Source organism: Scleropages formosus, chromosome 6 (assembly GCF_900964775.1).
Source record: "Scleropages formosus chromosome 6, fSclFor1.1, whole genome shotgun sequence".
NCBI classification, from domain to species: Eukaryota; Metazoa; Chordata; class Actinopteri; order Osteoglossiformes; family Osteoglossidae; genus Scleropages; species Scleropages formosus.
This window is the reverse complement of record NC_041811.1, coordinates 21,371,763-21,393,555: the sequence shown is the minus strand read 5'-3', so window position 1 is coordinate 21,393,555 and position 21,793 is coordinate 21,371,763. Positions and strand designations below refer to the sequence as shown.

Below are 21,793 nucleotides of genomic sequence, written 5' to 3'. Positions count from 1 at the left end.
TTTAGATGTGCCAATGACAAGTATTACTCTGTCCTTAAAGCCCTGTTTGCTGTGAAGGGTGGGAAAGGTTCACCGCTCATTGCCCAATGAGGCAAGGCCTCACCTCTCAATATGAAGCTTCCGTGCAAGGAGCCTCCAGTCCTTGCCCTTGGCATGTGCGGTGTCAAAGGTGGTGCAGATCCTCTGGCGAATGGACAGGGGGATTTTGAAAGCCCGTGGTCCAATTTGAGAAGTGATAGCGCAGCCCATGTGCCGAAAAGCCGGAGTCATGTCCTTTTCTCTCTGGGAAGGCAGTGCAATTATAAGGCAACTGAGCTATGAAAAGCAAACCACACATCTGCTAAGAAGCCAATAGTTATAGATGAAGATTATAATGAGACAGAATATTCAGTTAAAAACATTGCTTTCACTCTTCATATAGTGTAAACCAGAGAAGACAACTAAGAAACGAGATTCACGATAAATGAATTCTAATGACTAGATGACTTACACCTGAAAGACAAAGAATTATAACTAGAACACCTGGAGGCCCTTGATTTAGACCCCTCAGGATAAAAATTCTTTTAAGCGTTCACCAAAATGCAAATGCGTGTGAAGGTCAGAATCAGTGGGACCCAGCTGCTGAGCGCCTCACCTCTGCTACGCACGTATAGACCTGGATGATCTGTTCATGCCCCTTAACCTGCCGCACGCTGACTTTGCAGGAGAGGTGGACGGTGGCCGGGCTGTATCTCTCCAAGGAGAAGGCACAGTGCAGCGGCTGCTGGTTGCTGCACCAGACTTGGGAGAAGGAGAATTCCTGTGAACGGTAAGGAGAGAAAACACAATGCACGTCCTATAAAATGCTTAGGTGACACTTTATTCCAAAATAGCTTAAAGTATTTGACACATTTATACACATGGGTACTTTTACTGGTGCAATTTATGGTAAGAACTTTGCTCAAGGGTACTCCAGCGGATGCGGGCAGTTGGGCAAGTACCGACAACTTTCAAGGTACAAGTCCATGTCCTTAAAGGGTATGTTATATTACAATTTGAAATGTCACCCATTTAAACCACTGTGCATTTTGACTTAAGGTTAAACACCTGACTTGATAACACAATGGAAGAAGACCCTTTGGGACTTCATCCAACAATCTTTTGGTCAAATGCCTAGATCCATAACTACTACACTACCTGCCACCCAGATGCACATTACATATTAAAGGCAAGCCAAATGCCTGCCAAGTTTTCCTTTGCAACAGCACTTTGGCTCCTATCCTGATAGGTGTTCAGACAGCTGAGAAGGTATATGAATAAATACGCAAAAGATGATGCCAGTTTGATAAAATCACACTTTAAATTTTTCCACAGTCTATGATAAAATATATTACAAATCGTCTCTTTATGATCTGAATGAATCCATCGTAAGAAGAGTCTTATTATTATTTGAAGCTACTGGTTAACTTTTAAATGACGGAACATGACATCCTGTCAACTGATAGAAGCAAGGGAACTCTGGAGGGATGCCTAGGATGAATTATTCATCCCACCGACTCACAGGTGGTGGAGATATCCTTTGCCTCCCAGTCTTTCTTCTATCACCGCACTACAAAGTGACCAGTAAGGGTAAATGCTTGAGTTGAAGTGTAATAAAAAGAGTGAAAATACATGCGTGGGCACCTTTAGAGGAGCACTTGAACCCACCCCCTGCATCTGGCCCAGCTTTGATTCTGCGTCTGCCACACACTACAGATATGGAGCCATATGTAAAGTCATGGGTTCAGCTCTCAAGGATCTCTCTGGCACTGAAAGCTGACTTAATAAGGGAGAAGGGCAAAAGAAACCTCTCGGTATGTTCTGTGCTCTTCAGTACGATCCTTAGGTACCAAAAGATTTAACAAGTGCTTTTGCATCTAGATTGAGGGGAACAGTGAACTACCGCACTCACACAGCCTGCTTCCTAAAGAACCTTTACATTCACCACTTGGAACAAAACAGCAGTCTATTTCATCTTAGATACCTTTGCTTTGTGGCAAGTGCACAACACCTGCTTTTTTGACTCATTACATATAGAAGACATTTCCATTACTTGGATAGACGAATGATTTGCTGCAGAGCTGCTCTCTACAAACTGTGTAATCTCTCCATTTTAATATGCAATTGCGGTGATTGTCGGTGAGATGAAAAATCATAGAGCAGAATTGAAGGCGAACATTTACTTTTTGTAGATATGGAAACGGAAATTCCTTGATGTACCTGACAAGTTGTGAAAGGCTTGATGTTCCACAGAAACTGAGGGAGGTCCTGGATGGAAACCTGGAGGCTGTAGGAGTTTGCTTTGAAGAGCAATGTTTTTGGCTCCTCGAGGAGTTGTCCACCCCTTCTCTTTTCTGTGGTTAACACCTCCTGCAAGGAATAGACAAAGGAGAGCTGATGAGAACAGCTTGATTTAGACTTGTCCAACTAATGGCAGACCTACTTTTGCTGAGGGGCTCCCAACAATTTGGTGAGCATGTGATTAAAATACAGTACAGCCTAGTGCCCTGTTCTTCTGGGATAGGTGCTGGACAACTGCATCCCTACCTTAGGATAAGCGGTTACAGATGCGAGTGACTGAGTGATGTGGTTAAAATATTTATGCATAATTACCATACTTTTCATCATTGAACATGCTCAGATTTGCTCGTGTCTAATTGCATTTCATTAATGAACGAGAAAAAAGTCACACTTGCGAAGATTCATTAGAGTATCAAAAATCTTTGCATCGAGGTGCTGGAAAATGTCAAGAAGCTATTTGCCAGAGAGGGTTAGACAATCTCCAAGATCCACCATCTGGAAAGTAATTGCAAAATGGATGGCTGCCACAGGGGATTGTTGGAGACGTAGCTGGGATTTTCTGGAGAAATGGCAGCAATTGAAAACACTACTTGAGTCTAAAGCCCCTGAATTTTATGTTCAGACAGCTGGGTGCTTAACTCTTACACGAGTGTGGAGTGAATGAACAAAAACAAATGGACGAGATACAGAGACAGAGTGCAGTATAAGGTCTGTGGTCTTTCACCTGGATATTAGCAAATGCAAAAAAATTAAATAAATAATACTACCACTTGCTACTGTGATTACCATAATTGTATTTTGAAACAGAAATTGTTACAATGTTTGTACTTGTGTAAACGTGTCGCTTTTTAATATTAAGATTCTTGTAGGACTTTGCTGGAATCTTAGTTGACCTTTTCTTCCAAGGGGTCAGGGAACAATCTTTGCTGTTTCACACAAACCAGATTGGGTTTTCTGTTTTTTTTTTTCCCCCTTCCCTCTTGAAAACAACCTTTAGAGCACTTTGGAAACATGTGCTTTTATGAAATGTGCTACATTAAAGAAAACGTGTAGCACTCATCTTGAGTGATTGTAACTTAAGTACATTAAGTACCCTTATTATTAAGACCATTAAGTACATTAAGGACACTTATTTTTAAGAGTATTGTTTTTATAATTATTATTGTAAGACGAAGGTTCACTGAGCATCTTATTTGAGTTAATACACTGAAAATATGGTGCTTCACCCTCGCAAAATTGCCCTCGTTAAAGTTCCCCTTATCATGTAAATCTTACTAAATTGCATGAACTTCACTGAATGCTTGAGCAAAGTTCATACCTTAATATCTAGAAAGTTTATTGGAGGTACAGCACATGTGATTGCAACTAATGTTTCAGCAGAAAAAAAAAACTGCTGTATATCATTTTAATGCGAATCTGATGTATTCTTCCCTAAGCAAGTGGTATCAGTAAATAATCTGCAGAAGTTGCTCCAGTGTTTATTATGGGAAGGAAATATTGAGCTGATCTATGAAATGTATGAAGAGCATTTAAAAAGCCTGGCCCTCCCCCTGACTCCTGTTTGTACCTGAAAGGCATATGGGGTGTCGTCCACACAGTAAACCCGCAGGCTGTAGTCCAGACAGCTGGTGTCCATGCTCCCAAAGGCTGCCAGCTTTAGCCTTTTCACAGCAGCCTCGGTGATGGGCTCCCCAACCAACGCGTAGCGGCCAGGTTGGTCCAGGAGCAAGTGGCAGCTATGGCACTCCATCATGCAGTAACAGGAAACATTCTCATCTTCCACAGACATCACTTCCTGTAACACACCATAAATACTAAGGTAAGACATCTTAACATTTGAGAAAGTTTGTTTTCTAAGCTTTGATACTAAAATGATCCCATCTTCTATAAAACACTATACTGTGTACCAATATATAGGTTGAAAGTTAAATGCTGTTTCGTTAGAATTCACACACACACACACTTTCAGAACCGCTTGTCCCATTCGGGGTCACGGGGAACCGGAGCCAACCCGGTAACACAGGGCGTAAGGCCAGAGGGGGAGGGGACACACCCAGGACGGGACGCCAGTCCGTCGCAAGGCACCCCAAGCGGGATTCGAACCCCAGACCCACCGGAGAGGAGGACTGTGGTCCAACCCACTGCGCCACCGCACCCCCGAATTATTAAAAAAATTCAAACTAATATCAAGATAATGGATTGTAAATCACAAAATACAGAAATATTGTCTGACACAGGTCATATGATACTACAATGCATACAGTGTATGAAAATATTGCACAAGCACACAGTGTTACAAAATCAGAGGAAAACTAAAAAACACAATATATTTTTTCTTCATTTTTTTTTCCATCACTGAAAAATTATTGTTGTGTTTATATTCTTTAATTGGAATTTGAAATCCTGCTGGGTGATACATCTGTGGATATAACAGCACACCTTGTATGGAAGACATGGATGGTTGAGGTGTAAATGAAGGCTTAAAGGATGCAGCCAGCATGGTGTCGCCTTTAGTGCTGGAAGCCAATGAGATGCAAAGCCAGGATGCATCATTTACAAGCCAGTAACAGCTTTATTGATTGCGGATATGTATTTGGTATAACTGTTCAAGACACAAGTGAAAAACATTTTGGAAGTGCAACTTCATGCTTTTAATTGGACTTTTGGTAAAATGGAGATATTGAATTACTTAAAGTAATAAGGCCTTGGTTTTGTTATAGTCTATTCTACCTGGATAAGGTAAAAATGGCCACATCATGGAAAATTTAATTTTTTAGACTGGCCCCTACAAATTGGCAGACTAAAACTCATGACGTGTAAATGAAGACTGAAAGGGTTCAGCCAACATGATGTTGCCTTCAGTGCTAGAAGCCGATGAGATGCAAAGCCAGGATGCACCTACAAACTGGCAAACTAAAGCTATGATAAAACTGATTATTAGATTATATTAAATATAAAAAAAGAGACTATTAGTCATTGTTCACATGAACTTCTTTTAGTTCTGGGCTGAGTGAAAACAAATGCAGAACACCTGAAGTAAAAAAAAAAAATGTCTTCTATCTTTTCTTGGTACAGGATTCTACTGTACGTTTCACAGTAAAAGCAGACATTCACGGTATGACGTACATCAAAAAAAAAAAAATAGTCGCTATAGTACCTTATTTAAATTCAAAGGAGAAGAAATGTGGCTTCAGTAGAACAAGGATGCATATAGAGCTTCCCTTTAGGTGCTGCTAGTAAGCACAGATCACAACAGTCTAGAAGCAATAAAGTTAAATTTGACTTAACCTTCTTCACAGATGATTTTAACAAAACAACGTGAAAGTCTGACATAGGTCTAAGTGATATAACATAATGATGTAAAAAATGCATTGTTTTTAAACACTGTCAAAACTGCAGATGGATGGTAAAAAATGGTTATATTACATAGAATCAGAGGTTAATTCCCCTTTAGTCTGTGTTTCATGTCTCTAAATGTGTTTAAGAATAAGATACATTTCGGCACATGTCAATATTGTCAAAACATTACATACTATGTACGTATATTGCACTTCTGCAAGAGATGAAAAATGACACATGAATTTGTTATTGAGATATAAAATTTACTACCATTGTATATACTTTAATTACAAAATGAAATGAAAAGAAATGAATAAAAACCAAAACTGTACCAAAGCAGAACACCCGTACTTCTGTGTTGAGCATTTTTAAGATACCCCCAGTGTTGCTTTATAATTAAAATATTCTCTGATGAGCAGAAAATTACTTTGTGTTCACTTTTGAGGGAAGTCAGAGATTTAACCACAATTCCCAGCGCTATGAGAAGTTGATAGCGCAGCGGTTAAGGATACAAAGTCTGAACTTGAAGGATGCTGACTCAAGTCACAGGAGGTGCTCTGTTATAATGCCTTAGGGTAGGATATGTAACAGGTAAATAAACTGCTCCAGTGAAGTATCTATCCATATAAATGGACAAAATTTTCATCAGCCTTTCAGAAAAGCATAAGGAACTGAATAATTATCTACCTGCAATGAACTAATTTAATAATCTATATTGAGCGCTAATACATAGTCATTCAAGAACTGTGCGGTCAGTCACTTTCTTTCAGTGTGTTTTCTGTGAATCTCATCTTCATCTTCTTCCTAGTGTCAGTGCTTGATCCTCTTATCCCTGCTCTCACTTTACTCCTCAACTGCCTTTATGCACTGCAATTTTTCACATCCACATCAGTCTATGCAAAAGTGGAAAAAAAAAACACTGTGTACTATTATATACAAAGTTATATTTTTATTTTGTATGCACAGAGTAGTACACTCCCTCCAGGAAGTTCTTTTCCTCTTAAATTTAAATATACACAGTAAAGTCAGCAGTATTAAATCACCTTTGAAGCAAGTTCATTCTGACCGTGCAGGGACCATATAAACTCGCCGGGAGTTAATTTAACACTGCTGATTTTACTGTGTAGCATTCTAGCCTCATCTGAATGCAGCTTTCATATGCAGCTTGGGGTTGGGGGGGTGGTGAGTAACACTTGTTTACCATCTTTGCACCGAGATCAAATGACCGCGCACAGGGCTGACCAAACAAACAAGATATTGAACTGAATAATCAATAAAACCTATGCTTTTGACAAGCACCAGTATTTCTGGAACAACTGTGTAAGCTTTCGCCTTCCAACTGGATCTTTGACAACATTTTGACAGATCTGGTCACATAAAATGCACCCGCGGGAAAGAGTGTATCGACACTGCGCTTTTCAAGAATTAACATGACCAGCGAAAGTCCTACCTCCCACTTGTTATCCTGGGTTTTGCGTTTGAGTCGGATGCTCCAGTCTTCCAGACTGATCTTGGCGCAATGGGCTATGGTCAGAGCCACAGGGTAGCACAAGTCAAGACCTGGTGGACCATAAGTGACTTCAGGCCCAAGCAGTATTTCAAAGCCTCCATCCACTGGTGCACTGAAACACAGATATTTGAAGAAAAACTATTCACCAGGGGCTTTGCCTCAAAAAATGTAACAACACAGTCTTTTTTCGATCAGAATTTATAACTATCCTATAATACAATTTCACAAAGATCAATAAATAAAAAGAAATAAAGTGTGACAACATATTGCTACATGTCTATAATGAATATCCAAGAATGGAAAGAAAAAAAAAAAAAAAAACAGGCCAGGTGTATTTTCTGTTACCTGCAAGTAAGTTAGTTCCCGCACTTATTAAAACAATAAATTGTAGGCACTGGGTATGGGAATACAGAAAACAAAAAGAAAACAAAAAAAGAATGATTTTTATGTGAGCAATATAGTAGATACCTGGAGAGAGGCAGTGGTTATACAACAAGGCAATGAAGTACTTTGTTCCTGTTCAACACATTGAAAATTGTAACACTAAATATGCTCACAGATTTTTATAAGGGCATTGTATTATATTCAAGTCCCTTTCCTACCCTTTGTCTGTGAAAGCCTAAACAAATATGATAGATTTGGTGGGAGAGCAGGAAGGGAGTTATACAACAACTTCCTAATTTCGTAGTGAAAGCTAAATCACATTTATTTATCTAGCAGACACTTTTCTCCAAAGCGACTTCCAATGAACTCTATGTAGTGTTATGAGCCTACACACCTCATTCAGCAAGGTGACTTACACTGCTAGATACACTACTCACCCTGGGTCACTCATCCATACATCAGTGGAACACACTCTCCTGTCACTCACACACTACAGGGAACCTGAACAGCTTGTCTTTGGACTGTGGGAGGAAACCAGAGCACCCGGAAGAAACCCATGCAGACATGGGGAGAACATACAAACTCCACACAGACTGAGTAGGGATCAAACCCACTTCCTCTCGTAACACCCAGGCGCTGTGAAACAGCAGCACTACTCACTGTGCTGCCCACTTCAACATTCACTTCATTTACCTTTAGTTATGTAACTGACACTTTTCTCCAAAGCAACTTATTTATCAAATTATTCATCCATTGATAGAACAGGGTAATTTTTTTTTCTTTGCTGGAACAGTTTAGGGTAAGTAAATATTCTTTCAGGATGCTAGAACTGGAGGGAGGATTCAAACATGCAACCTTTGGGTCCAAAGGCAATATCTTTAAGCACTACCCTACCAGCTGCTCCTTATATATGATTATGGTAAAGTCCAGTAACACGCCAACTGACATTTAAGGTTTTCTAGTCTTTTTTTTCAAAAGCATACAAGACAACATCATAGTAATAAGCCTGATAACGTGATCCTCAAAACAGATGAATTTTTATACTTTATTCTAAGACTTGCTGTTATTGTAACACTTGATTGTGTACTAGCTGCTATGACTGTATACTAGCTGCAGTGATTTTTTTGCTTTTGAACCAAGTCCATGTGTGATAGGTTTTCTGCCAGTGATGAGTGTTCTGGAGCAACAGTGCTTTCCTCTTCCTCTGCGTGTCTGCAAACAAAGCAGGAACAAAAGGACTGTGCTATCTGATTGAACTCAACGCCGGGATGTTATTTAGTCATGAGGATATCCTGCCTTTGTTTGCTGCAAAATAAACAAATGAAAGCAAAGACGTCGAAAGGGTCAGCTGTTTGGTGAGGTCATTGTTTTCGAAGAATTACCTTCTCACCTTTGGCCATGATACTTTTTTAGCTGAGTAAAATATGTTTTCCATGTTCATTGAAGTAACTGTTAAGCAACTTTACCTATTAAAAGTGTCTAAGTGTGCCAAGAATAGCTTCTTTGCAGAGGGTAAAGAGCCAGACAAACTGACTGTTCAAATCCCAGGAAGGACCCTAATGAAGTATCCTTAGGGAAACCTGTGTTATTTAAATTGCTCCGCTAAAATACTGGCGTAAATGGGTAATAAAAGTAAGTCAATTTGGATAAAAGCATCAGGCAGATAAAATAATAATGACACTGGTTGCATGCTTATTCCAGCCTAAAGACAAGATCTAACTGACACAGGTTTAATGGATGATTTTCCAATGTTTACAAGCTCACAGCGCCTGGGTGGTGCGAGAGGATGTGGGTTTGATCCCTGTTCAGTCTGTGTGGAGTTTGCCTGTTCTCCCCATGTCTGCATGGCTTTCCTCTGGGCACTCTGGTTTCCTCCCACAGTCCAAAGACATGCTGTTCAGGTTCCCCCATAGTGTGTGAGTGAAAGAGAGAGTGTGTTCCACTGATGTATGGATAAGTGACCCAGTATGCCCCAATGAAATGTTGACTTTTGCAGTTTTTTTTTTTTTTTTTTTTTAATTTATTTTCAGATTTCTAGTCTGTTGCTCCTGACCAGAATAATGTATTTGATTTATGTAGCCTAGCAGGGAGTACAGTAGTTAATTAAATGAATGGTTGCTAGTTTAAAGGCAGCTCCCTTCCAGCTGTACAAACGTGTCAGATACTTTGTGTCTTTAGAGAAAAAAAGTGTGAGCAAAGCAAATAACCGAAAAGTATAATGCCAAAAAGTGTAATGCGCAGTAATTATCAGAAAAGTACTTGTTACTGTTAATTACTGCTTTTCAGCCGTTCTGAAAGGCGTAGACCTCACAGTCATGTTGTTAGGTTGCCCAGGGCTTTTAAAACTTGCCATCACCCTGTCCTCCTGCAGTGCAACCCTGGTGTCAGGGAGTGTGAGATCAAGCGTGTGACTGATAGTCGTATGCCTGCCAAGTGAGACCAGAGTGTGGAAACACATCTCCCGGGCAGTCTCTGGTGACAGGACTTGAAGAGTAGCATGGGGGTTCAGCTGTGGCTCCTCCACAGGGGGCAAAGCAATTCTGAAGGCTGAGAGACCCAGGTTTCTTGATGTCACGGTTAATGGTCTCCCCCAGGATCAGGAGATTGGGGTTTGACCATTAGGGTCTGAATCATCCCCTCCTTTAAAGCCTTAGGCTTTTACCCAGACAACCTTTGCAAGGTACAAATCCCATATCACAGTGTGGTGAACAACAGCATTCAGACAAGGCAGAAGAAAAAAAGAAAACATCTTGAGTCAACGTCTCTCTGGAAATTTTGCTTTAATGGTAAATAACCAAAAAATGCTACCTGTTTGATAAAGGGACCAGGAAATGATTAGTCACAAATAACAGCCACAGCAACAACGCAAATGGCAATATGAAGAAACAGTGCTCCTTTAATATAAATTTTTCAGTGTGAACATTTCAAGAGATGGAGCCCTACCCTTAATGCTAAGGCTGCCCTTATTCAAGGAAAACACTGTATTTTTGAGAGAAGCCTTCATACAGGAACACTGGAGATTTTCACCATTCTGTCCATCAATGCTGCGAGCGGCCCCTCGAGGGAGACCCCTGCCACAGTAACATGGCAGCTTTCAACATGTAATTTCACACAGAGGAATCCAGTTGAGATCAACATTATACAACAGACAAAGCACCAAGCAAGACACTACTGAGCAGAACTGAGTTCTTGTTCCCTACACCAGCAAGTCAGGGGTTTAGACTGGCTATATACTAACAGAACCTCTCCAAAATCACATAGAATAAATAAAGAAAGTATAAAGACAGGAGTATGTGTGTAATGTATATTAATGGATATAGTCGGGGTAAGTGTATGATGAAAGTCTTTGCATTAGCAGTTCTACCACCCCATTTATTTCACACAGTACAAATTGACATAAAAATCACTACTGTATTCTACATGTACTGGAACCAGGCTATAATAAGTCAGTCTTGTTTGGATTGACTGTTCTCCCCTCCCATAGCTGAGATGTACTGAAAATGCCCTTGAAATAAATTCATTAAAAAGAAATTCACAGAAAGTGGACAATGTAATTTATCTAGTTTGATGAAAAAATTTAGTACAGATTTTTTTTTTTTTTTTTTGTATTTTGAGAATCACAGGCCATTTTCTCACAATGGTTTTTGTATGTAATAATTTTCTTTCCACTCCTTTTCCACTAATTTTTAATAAGATGCTCCAGCACCAGTTTCCAGCTGCCTTTCTGTTCTTGCACTTGGTGGAACCTGCTAACTATAACATTTGATGCTATTTCTTTTCTTTCAGATGTTTTCCTTTAAGTCAGTAGAACTTCAGGAGTTTTTAATAATAGTGTTAAATAAGCTTTCAGAAATGCATCCTCTTCTACAGCAGTAAATCTACTTGTCAGGCTTTTCTGCCAAAGCAGACCAGAGGCTTTACTTTGACAAAAATACCAGAAAGAGATTAGTGTGTGGTAAAAGTATATTTTAAACCTGGGGAGAGTGAGTAGCCATGATTTTCCCTTTCAATTTTCTGAAAATGGTGGGTGATGATGGTGTCCACCAAGAGAACTTTGGAGACAAAAGTTCTATTCTTGGCCCTTGAAAACTAAGTATTGTATATTTTGCAGAGAATTAAACTATTAATGTGATTTATTTTAAATACGGGCTATTCAAATGTGTATCTACCAACACAGCCTATCCAGTTGAATGATCAAAGCAACAGGTGATCTATAAATATTAATTTACATATGACTTCCAATGGACTGGTATCCTGATTACCCTAGTGTCCTGTGCTTTCAGTGTAGGCTCTGGAACAGTGTTACCCTGACTTTGACAAGTTCTTAATGATAGTGAGCGACAGCATGTTCCATACTGGGCAGCATGGTGAAATAGTGAGTAGCGCTGCTGCCTCACAATGGTTGGGTGGTGTGAGAGGATGTGGGTTTGATCCCCGCTCAGTCTGTGTGGAGTTTGCGTGTTCTCCCTGTGTCTGTGCGGGTTTCCTCCCGCAGTCCAAAGACATGCTGTTTAGGTTCCCCCTAGTGTGTGAGTGACAGAGAGAGTGTGTTCCACTGATGTATGGATGAGTGACCCAGTGTAAGTAGTGTATCTAGCAGCGTAAGGGGTGTGGGCTGATAACACTAGATGGAGTTCATTGGAGGTCGCTTTGGAGAAAAGTGTCTGCTAGATAAATAAATGTTTGATTTTTAATAGCTTTTATTTAATTTAATAATGAAGAAACTTTAAAGACAACTGTACCTGCCACATAATTAATTGTTTTCCAAAACATAAAAAAAAAAAGTTTTTGTAAAAACATAGCTAATCACATAAAACGGTCCGTAATGAAATTTCTAATAAAACATAATATACATTTTTAAAACGAGCATACGAATAATCAAGTAATCTAAATAGTGATTGAAACACATGTTTTTGTTGGAAAAAAACTACGGTGAAAACTACAGCGGATTAATTTATTTCATTTCACATGGTGAACATGGATGTGAGACCATCTGTGCGCTGTACATTGCTGTCAGTGCAGCCAAGCAAAAACACTTTTGTAACACCTTTCCTGTTAGGACCAGGTTTCTGTGGGCTGTGGAGGCCTGTGACAATTTCTTATGAAACTTGCACAACTTCAGTAGCACGCTGTTGACAGAGCCACTTCAGAGACACCACGCCTACACAGACAGCAGCACGCTGTGAACTTCGTCTCACCTGGCAGATACTTGACGTACATCTAGTGGGAGCCCGAAACTTAGAAGTTGAACACTGTCCACAACATACAGTACTGTCCAGTTCTTTGCCCCGTTTCGCTGGACTCCACTGTGAAAAGGAGCTGTGTACTGACTGACGGTTTCATTACGGAAACAGGGGACCTGCTCTCTTTTCAGATGGGGGAACAGTTCAGCCAGCCCACCAGCGAGAGCCCAACAGCACTGTGGATCTCCATCCTTGCCTACCCTGAAGGATACTAACCAAAATGAGCACTGCTTAGCTTTAGCCAGCTGGAAGAAGTTGTCAGAGTCTGGCAGCCAACCATGTGGGGCAGAAACCACTTCAAACATGGCAGAACATCTACCTGATCTGTTTCCCATTTTGCTATGGCAAAGCCAGCCCCTTCCAAAAGTTTCAGTTGGGGGGTTGGGAGGGTGGGGGGTGGTTGAGAGGGGAGTGGAAAATTTTAATTTTCCATCGACCCCACCAGTTGTCGCGGTGATTGACAGCTCTCCAGTTTCTGTGACTCTGGGAGCCCCTTTTCTGCCGGGAACTGGGAGTAAACAGCATTAGGCTTATCGGGGCGAACCAGCAGGCCGAACGCAGAGGCTCGATGAGATTGGGCCTTTGCGGGAACACTCCATTTGTTAAGCCTCGTGACGGGATCCGCAACGGCATCTTAGAACTTCAAGAAGAGTTGGAGTTCTTGTTTGTGCTTTTCTGGCGTGGCTGTTTGTTAGTAAGCAAGACTCGATTCCATTATCAGGGTCTGAGAGTGACTGACTTGGCATGAAATGGATTGTAAAAGCAAAATCATAATTCTACTAGTATGCAAATACGTTTGTTTGGAGTAGTTTAATCTCAACTTCATATTTATTACAGGTCTCTGTTGTTTTCATCCTACTGCTCATCATGGGAAATTAACACAACCTTGATGTAAAGAAATGAGAATAAATCATGCTATGTTTAGTGTTACGTATCAGTTTTTGACTTCTTTGAGGATTGCTTATACAAATAAAATCTGTGCCAATTTTTCAAACATTGATGAGAGTTTTTTTCTGGGCAGGCAATAAACTACAGTTCAATTCATTTAACTTGATAATGAGCACTGGTTTGGAGATGGCGGTGTTTTGCTGTGACATTCTAGCTTATGAGGAAAACTTTGGGAAACTCATTGCTCTAATATTGTCTTTCACAGAATAAAAGTGATTCAAATTTTTTTATTCGCACGTTTTGTTTCAATACAAAAACCATGAATAAGTTAAATTATTGCTAAACATTTAGTTTACAAGAATTATTCTAAAAGTATGTTTCTACTGCACCCTTGCCTAAGTTTTTAATTTAGGAAAATAATATCTGTAACTGTTTCTCTGAGTGCATAGCACAAAAAAAAAAAAAAAAAAAAATCAGTATTAGACTGCACCACTGACTTTCAGAGATAAATGAACATAAAACTTTTAAGTTTTAAACTGATATGAGGATTTTGTACTGGTCAGAAATCACATTACAGACACCCAAGCAGAGAAACTTTATAAAATGTAACCTGTAAAATTTATCAGAGCCCTTGATACATATAGTGCTTTCACTGACACAGCCACTGGATCACTGTACTACCGCAGCGTGACAAGCTACCAACCAATGTTGGAGCTGCAGAAACACTCGGAAAATGGCTTTCTTACTGTTCCACATCACATAGTCCATAGCAGGGTGGACAAGACACTAATCCACACAACAATCAAAGCAGACATTCAACTTTGTGGTCTCTCACTCTTTGCCCAGCTATAAAGTATAGCGAGTGACTATGTCCTGATTTAAAAATTCACTGTTCTTCTTTATGTTTCTTTTTTATTTTTCCATTTTCTCATTTTTCACCCTGAACACCCTCCCTGAACTCTAAAGGGCCCCAGGAAGTACTCCTCACCTGGACTCCTGATTGATGACAATGTACATCTCCCACGTTGTCTCTTCAGCAATCGCCCCATGGGGAACCAGCAGGCTGACTCCTGAGGAGAAGCACACAGGAGATTTTGGGTAAGAATATATCTTGCTGGGTTGTCATGGCACTGCCGTTTAACAGAATGACCATTTCAGTGATATTGCTACAGGCATTTTACTTAGAAAAAATGTACTGAGGATTTCATAAACAACAATCATACAGATAGACTGTCACATAAGGAAAATAAAAAAAAAAAAAAGAATAGAAAATCGCTCATGTTCAGAATCCAGTCTTTGTAAAATCTTTATCATTTCACTGGTGTTTATAATAATGTACAATCCTGAATATTTACACATAATCAAGCACAGCAAATGTAGAGGTACAGGAGGATTAGATACTAACAGCTGCTGTAGAAAATTCCCTACTGGTAGTGCTTCCAGAAGACATAAATTCTGGAGTGCATTATTTGTGTTCTGAAGGTTTCAGCTCGCCTGTCTACCAGTTAGCTTTCATTTTCAAAACAAGAAATAAAACACCTGCTCCCATGTCTGCCAATTTTATAGGAGACGATGGAGTGATCAGCTCACAGGAGGTCTTAAATAATCTCCGCAGTACTGGTTGCGATGGGGCCCCGAACAAGTATTCTCCTGTGTGCGGTTCCAGTCTGCCAGCTGATAAAAGTGCCACCAGGTAACATGGGATATGTATTTGTGTGTGTTTGTATGTGCCTGTGAGAGGGGGGAGCATTTCATCTAGGGACCCAAGGGAGAATACTGACACAAGTAATTATGCACAGCTGCTTCAGGTTCCATTCTCATCCAGCTTTGTCAGCCACTGACTGGAAAAAGTTGACAAGGACAGAGCCACTAGGGTGGGGCAAGGCTGGGCTCCAGGGTCCAGGCTGCCCTTTTTACACGCTGAGCTCACATATTGGCTGACATGATGGTTCCAGGTCCCTCGGTCTGGCTGGAAAATTGCCCACGTCAGCAGGTCAGCAAAGCAGACGCGAGACTAGTATTTCTTCACTTAGGGGGAAAAGGGTAGGCGGACGGCAGTGTGGGGGCCGCCTGCGGCAGTCTGCCTGTCATCCAGCCCGGGGAAGGCTGTCTCTCTGAACTTTTGAACATGAGGTCAGACTCTTTCATGAGGTTGTGGAGAAGGTGACTCCTGCTGAACTTCTCTTTGAACGCTGATGTCAACCACTGCGGCAGCAGAGCACTTAACAAGCCTATTTGAAGTTGCTTTTTAACAGCCCTGATACAATATCGAAATTGACATCTCATCAAAGAGACAGAGCACGTCATAGTGTCAGGTCCAAGTGAACTAGAGGGGTTGAGGGTGGCAAATCAGCATCATTCTTGTGCTAATAATAAACATTACTTTGGAATGCTGTGAACATTAAAACATAATCATCAACAAATCAACACTTCTTTGACTTAGGCTATATCTTTAAGGGAGTGTGGTGGCATGGTGGGTTTGGCTGGTGCCTGCTGTGTGGTGGGTCTGGGGTTTGAGCCCTGCTTGGGATGCCTTGCGATGGACTGGTTTCCCATCCTGGGTGTGATACCTTCCCCTTGTGCCCTGTGTTGCTGGGTAGGCTGCGACCCCGCTTGGGGCAAGCGGTTATAGATGATGGATGGATGGCTTCGTTTTCAGTATTAATGTAGGGCGAATATTTTAAGTTTATACACACGTACAAAATGATCGCTGCACTGTAGTAAAATGCTACAAAAAGGACAGGTCTGGAGAAAGCTGCAGCCAGGTAAGATCGATTTGTGTAACTCCAGGATGGCACCTGGGTTTCTGAAAAATCATCTATACTGGCTAAGCCAGTTGGAAACTGTGCAATGCAACACCTTGCAAAGATTAGCCTGATCTGTAAGTGAAGATGAAAGGAAGGATTACTGCAGGAGCGCGGCACCTTTCTATGAGCTCACCTGAGTTTGGCATCACCAGGCGTCCACCCAAATGCCCAAACACACCCGAAGTCTTCAGCTGAGAATAAGCGCTGGGGACAAGCAGACTCATATCACACCTCTCCACTGTTCTGTATTCTGGGTTCAGCCCTCTTGGGAAGGTGTCTGTGTAGCCTTTGACGTGGTACTCTGCCCGATCTGTCACCCCCAGCGACACAATGAAGGAACTTGGAACTTTGACCTTGATATCTGGTAAGGGGTCGAAGAGGGAGGAGTCCTTGTCCACCGAGTCCCGGAAACACATAGGACTGCTGTAGGCGCGTCCCACTGTGAGATCTGGCTGCATGGAAGGATTCATGAGAAGAGGGTTTCCTGGAGGAAAGATGACATACAGAAAAAGAACTCAACACCTTACTCACAAGAGCTGCAACATTAGTATACCTAAAAGACACAAAGAGTTTATATGAAATCCGGGAAACCCTAGTAACAACTTCATAATGAAACTCGGAGAACATGTAACTTCAGCTTGATATAAGAGAATTTTAAAACAAATTCTCCGGATGAATAAGAAATTAAAAACAAAAAAAATGGAAATATAAATGAAAAAACAGAGAAGCAGAAGCGATTTCTGTTCTTGAATGACCAGAACGAAGACAATTGTGTTTGATTTTGTACTGTTTTTAATGGCGAAAATTAACTTCAGTGTCCTTGAAATCATTTAACAGACATGAAAAGAATTCGGTGCTGAGAAGACAAGAGCGTCCTGTTCTGTGAGCGCTGTGGCAGAAGGGATAAAAAATGCACATGTAAATAAAGAGCTGGGTCCTTCAGCTCCTGCCAGGGCTTCAATGAACTCTGGGAACATGTTTCCTACGGCGGCCCAGCTGGGCGCTAGTTCTGACATCCTGCACCAGAGGCACACACTGTGCCTGTCGGTTGAGGCTCAACAGCCAGACCCTGAGATGCCTCTCACAAGAGACTGCTGGTGCTGTTGGACACCGTCTGCGTAACTGTCACCTGGCACATGCTGTCACCGGGTGGCTCACGGTGCTTTGTCTGAGAGAAGACTGTTAATTAGTGGGGGGTTTCAGTTGTAATCCCAAAGCATTTTGTTCACACACTAAGTAAGACATGCTTAGACTAAATAATAACGTAAATGAACACATTACCTTCTCTTACTTTGCTCTGAGTGTAATAATTTGATTCAAGTTGCATTTTGTCGATCAAGTAGGTGTTCGAAGTTTATGGGCCTCATTTTTTTATGCATTGTTAAATTAAGGACAATGTCCCTTGACATATAGTATGAAAACTGACCCTGTCATCACTTCTGGAGTAGGGGAATTAAAATGCATCAGATTTTAATTAATGGAGGAGAAACATACCATGTTTTATGGCAAACTAACTGTGACAAGGACTGCTGAAAGCATTCTTTCTATACTTGTCTTAAACATTTCATATAATCTGAATTGCACATATATATATACACATATATATATGCATGTGACAAAAATCCGGAGTCTGAAGCATAACAGAGTAATAGGTTGGGCATGGTACACCTCTGTCAAAGTGTTTTCAGACAAGGCAAGGGTGTGGTCAATAGCAATTTAACAAGTGTTTTCAGGAGAACAGACAATGCATGCACATGAGGAGGCTCCCCCAGGGTTGGTCTGGACAAGGAGTTTAAATAGACAGCAGGGGTTAGTTCTTCCAACCAACAGGATTATTTTGACACACCAGAAGCTTGTGAAATGCATAAAGCCATAAAAAAGAGAAGCAATAGCATGTGGGGAGAAGTATTGCTTGTCATGGGCCCAGGTGCAGTTCCTAAAATGGACACAAAGGGTAGGAATCAGCACAAAAGCAATTGTCTCCGGACTGTGTACGTATGTTATTTGTTATGTATACATAACAAATGTCAAGACTTTTCTTTTACACCTTGGGTGGAATCCCAATCCATCACAGGTTAGCCGTATACACATTCATACACTATGAGCAATTTAGAGCATGCAAACACTTATACAGACTGAACAGGCATTGAACCTATGCCCAAGTGCACAGTCCAGGTGCTATGAGGCATCCAAGCTGCCTACTGTGCCACTGTTCTGCTTTGTGATGGCAGTTTACTCAAAAAACAGTTTGGCAGCCACTGTGCTCAACATCAATTAGAAAAGAAGTAGACTTAAAGCTTAATTTGAGCCAATAAGACTCTTGAGCTGACACAAGGAGCATCCTTTGATGAAGCTTGGGTAGACTGACCAGATGATTTGCTGTAATCTCCTTTATCAGTTTCTTACACAGCCAGGGAAAGCCAGAGTGAAGCAATTACATGGCACGAGATACCACTGCTTTCCCTTTTATAAAGTATTGGAAAGGATTTTTCTGTAATTTAGGGCGTTTTAATTAAGACAGGGACAATCTCATCTAAAGATGTGCCCTCGTGAAATTAAAGATTTTCACTTTTATCTTGTATTAATTATTTTTGTATATCTGCATATTTATACACATTTACACATGAACTAAAATAACAAATGTTCTACAATTCCTTGGAGGACTTTCCATGAAAAAAACTATATTCTTCTGGACAAAAATAGATGTTGAGAGTTTCTTTTAAGCAAGCACGGAAAACATGCACATTTGTTGTGTTTCTGTAGCTAAGGCACCTGACTGCACAAACCTGAACATTTTCAGCTTATCATCATGTCTAATTAATCGATTTGCTTTGCCCTTGAACATGTCAGAATGAACAAGAATGTGTGAGCACGACAGACCTTGAACATACTGAAAAGCCGGTGTCATTACTTCCACGTTATTATGGCTTTCGTGTTGATATTTTCATTCAATTTTATTTATCAGAAGTTTAACCAAAGGCTATTGAAAAATAGCCTTATCGCTACAATCCAAAGAGGTCTCGTGTTTCTGGATTAAATCAGTTCGTTAGTTAGATGGTTGCAGACTAATTTTCACATAATGTTGGTGACTGGTAAATCACATCTTTAAAATTTCACTTTACCTATAAGCATGCCTTCGTAAATAATGTCATCATTTGCAACAAAAACTGGCACTAGCACTCAGCCCATGTCTATCTGTTCCTGAGTCACTGTGGGTGTCAAAGAGTAACATTGAACATAAGGAAGATTTGAATCTGTGTTTCCTCTTGGGAGGTGGAAAAGTGTGTCCCATATAGACAGAAATGCACCTATTACAACTTGTCCCACTCCATTGTACAAGAGTTAGAAATGAGATATTTCTTGGTTAATTCAAAGGAGGGCATTGGATCTAGTAGCTGGAGAAATGCCAATTATGAATCCAGTTTTAAGGTATGGTTTGTTATAAACCAGTATCAAAAACATAAATACCTCTCTCTCATGTTGTTGTAGAGACACTAGCTATGGGGGGTGGAGGGGCTCTGGGGTTTGCATATTTTCCCTGTGTTTGTCTGGATTTCCTACAAGCCCTCTAGTTTCACTCCCCTCAATTCAAAGAAATGTGTTTCAGATAAACTGGGGCTTCTAAATTACCCAGAGTCTGTGTTTGTGTGTGTGTGTGTGTGTGTGTGTGTGTGTGTGTGTGAGAGGGAGAGAGAAAGAGAGAGAGAAAGAGAGAGGATAAGTGTGCTACATTGGACTTCTGTATAAATAGGTGGATAACTGTAGGGAGTTTATGTTACATTAATGTACAGTCTCACTGTACATTACATTTTCTCCAAAGCAACATACCACTCAGAGAAAACAAAAGTAAATTTTGCTCATAGATATTTACTGTACTTCATTACAACTGAAGCTTAAAACTCAGTATATTAACAATAAACCTTATTTTAATCTTATTTATTTGGCCTTATTTCCCAATAACCTTCTTCAACCATACATCCCTTATTGATAATGATAGTTTAGTTGAATTGACAAGATGACCATTTCATTACTCATTTTTCAGGCGAAATATACTAACCCTCCGTCTTGATGTTCTCAGTACTACAGGTGCTCCTTCAATAACAAAAAGTCAATTTAACAGAGTTAAAAATATTTTCTCAAGATATAGGCACCTGCGATCACAGTTCATACTGGGTAAAGTCACACCATGCAGGTATGGTGAAAAAAATAATTAAACACTAAAGATTTTCAACCTAACAATGTTTAACACCTCTCGCATAAACACAACAGTATGAAACTATTCATTCAAGGATACAGTGATCATGGTAGGTAGAGGTTTCTGTCCAGTACTACAGAGGAAAATTAAACTAGTGGTATGCGTTCAACTATGGGTCCTCTATACACAGGCGCCAGTGATTGATATAGTTCAGATAAAATGTCAAAAGTCCCCATAATCATGAAATTCATGCAACAAGAAAATTTAAGTGCTGCAAGTGTAGGTCCATTGCTGAGGTTGGCGAACAAATGGGGAAAGGAAAAAGGTCAAGTGCAGTCAGTAAGAAGCCAAAGCTAAAGGGTGATTTTTTAAAGGCCATGTTCCTTATGGCTTTGTTTCAGAATGCCCTAATGACCTAAAGGAGTTCCTCAGTTCAGACACACAAAGGGATTCCTATAATGAGTACAGAGGGACAGCAACAGCAACTAGTTTAGATAAAAGCATTTACATTTGTCTGATGCTTTTCTCCAAAGCAACATACAGTGTTGAGGTTACAATTGTTTACCCATTTATATAGCTGGACAACTTTACTGGAGTACATTGCTCAAGGGTACTACAGCTGTGGGTGAAGCTTGAACCTACAACTTTTGGATCCAAAGGCAGCAGCTCTCACCACTAAGTAACCAGCTGTCCCCATGTACCTTGAAGATTGATGACTGAAGTTCCAGAAGGGCTCTAAAATCCACATGTAAAAATTAGTCCAATTGTGGCAGGTTGAGTAAAAGCATTGGAGATGCTTATCATCAGAATTATGATAATAAAAGGGAAGCTAGAGCAGCTAACATAAAATCTGGAGAGATAAAACATTTATTTGCTTTTAATATTTGCATGTTGTTGAATAAGTAATATTTTTATTATTAATTTACATATGCACTGTTAAACCAAGATCAACACTGATCTCTCAATCAGGATGCTGTGCAACAGTTAAAGCAGCCCTTACTTCCTTACTCAAAACAGAGTTTTTTGAAGCACATAGACTTCCCTTTTCCAATTTAAAATGAGACATAGATGGACATAATTTTCTCCAGAATAAAGTAAATGTCAAACC

The 21,793-nt window shown here is 40.3% G+C and overlaps 1 protein-coding gene across 1 annotated transcript in view; it reads right to left on the bottom strand.

Moving 5' to 3' along the window:
• The window catches only part of unc5da (unc-5 netrin receptor Da), a 119,485-nt gene that overhangs the window by 3,174 nt on the left and 94,518 nt on the right, over positions 1-21,793 (bottom strand). Inside the window, exons 10-16 of the mRNA XM_018736713.2 lie at positions 16,624-16,974; positions 14,672-14,753; positions 7,109-7,280; positions 3,887-4,114; positions 2,239-2,388; positions 635-799; positions 104-282 (exon numbers count right to left, since the gene is read on the bottom strand). Coding sequence (XP_018592229.1) covers positions 104-282; positions 635-799; positions 2,239-2,388; positions 3,887-4,114; positions 7,109-7,280; positions 14,672-14,753; positions 16,624-16,974 — 1,327 coding nt within the window. The remainder of the gene's footprint in view (positions 1-103; positions 283-634; positions 800-2,238; positions 2,389-3,886; positions 4,115-7,108; positions 7,281-14,671; positions 14,754-16,623; positions 16,975-21,793) is intronic.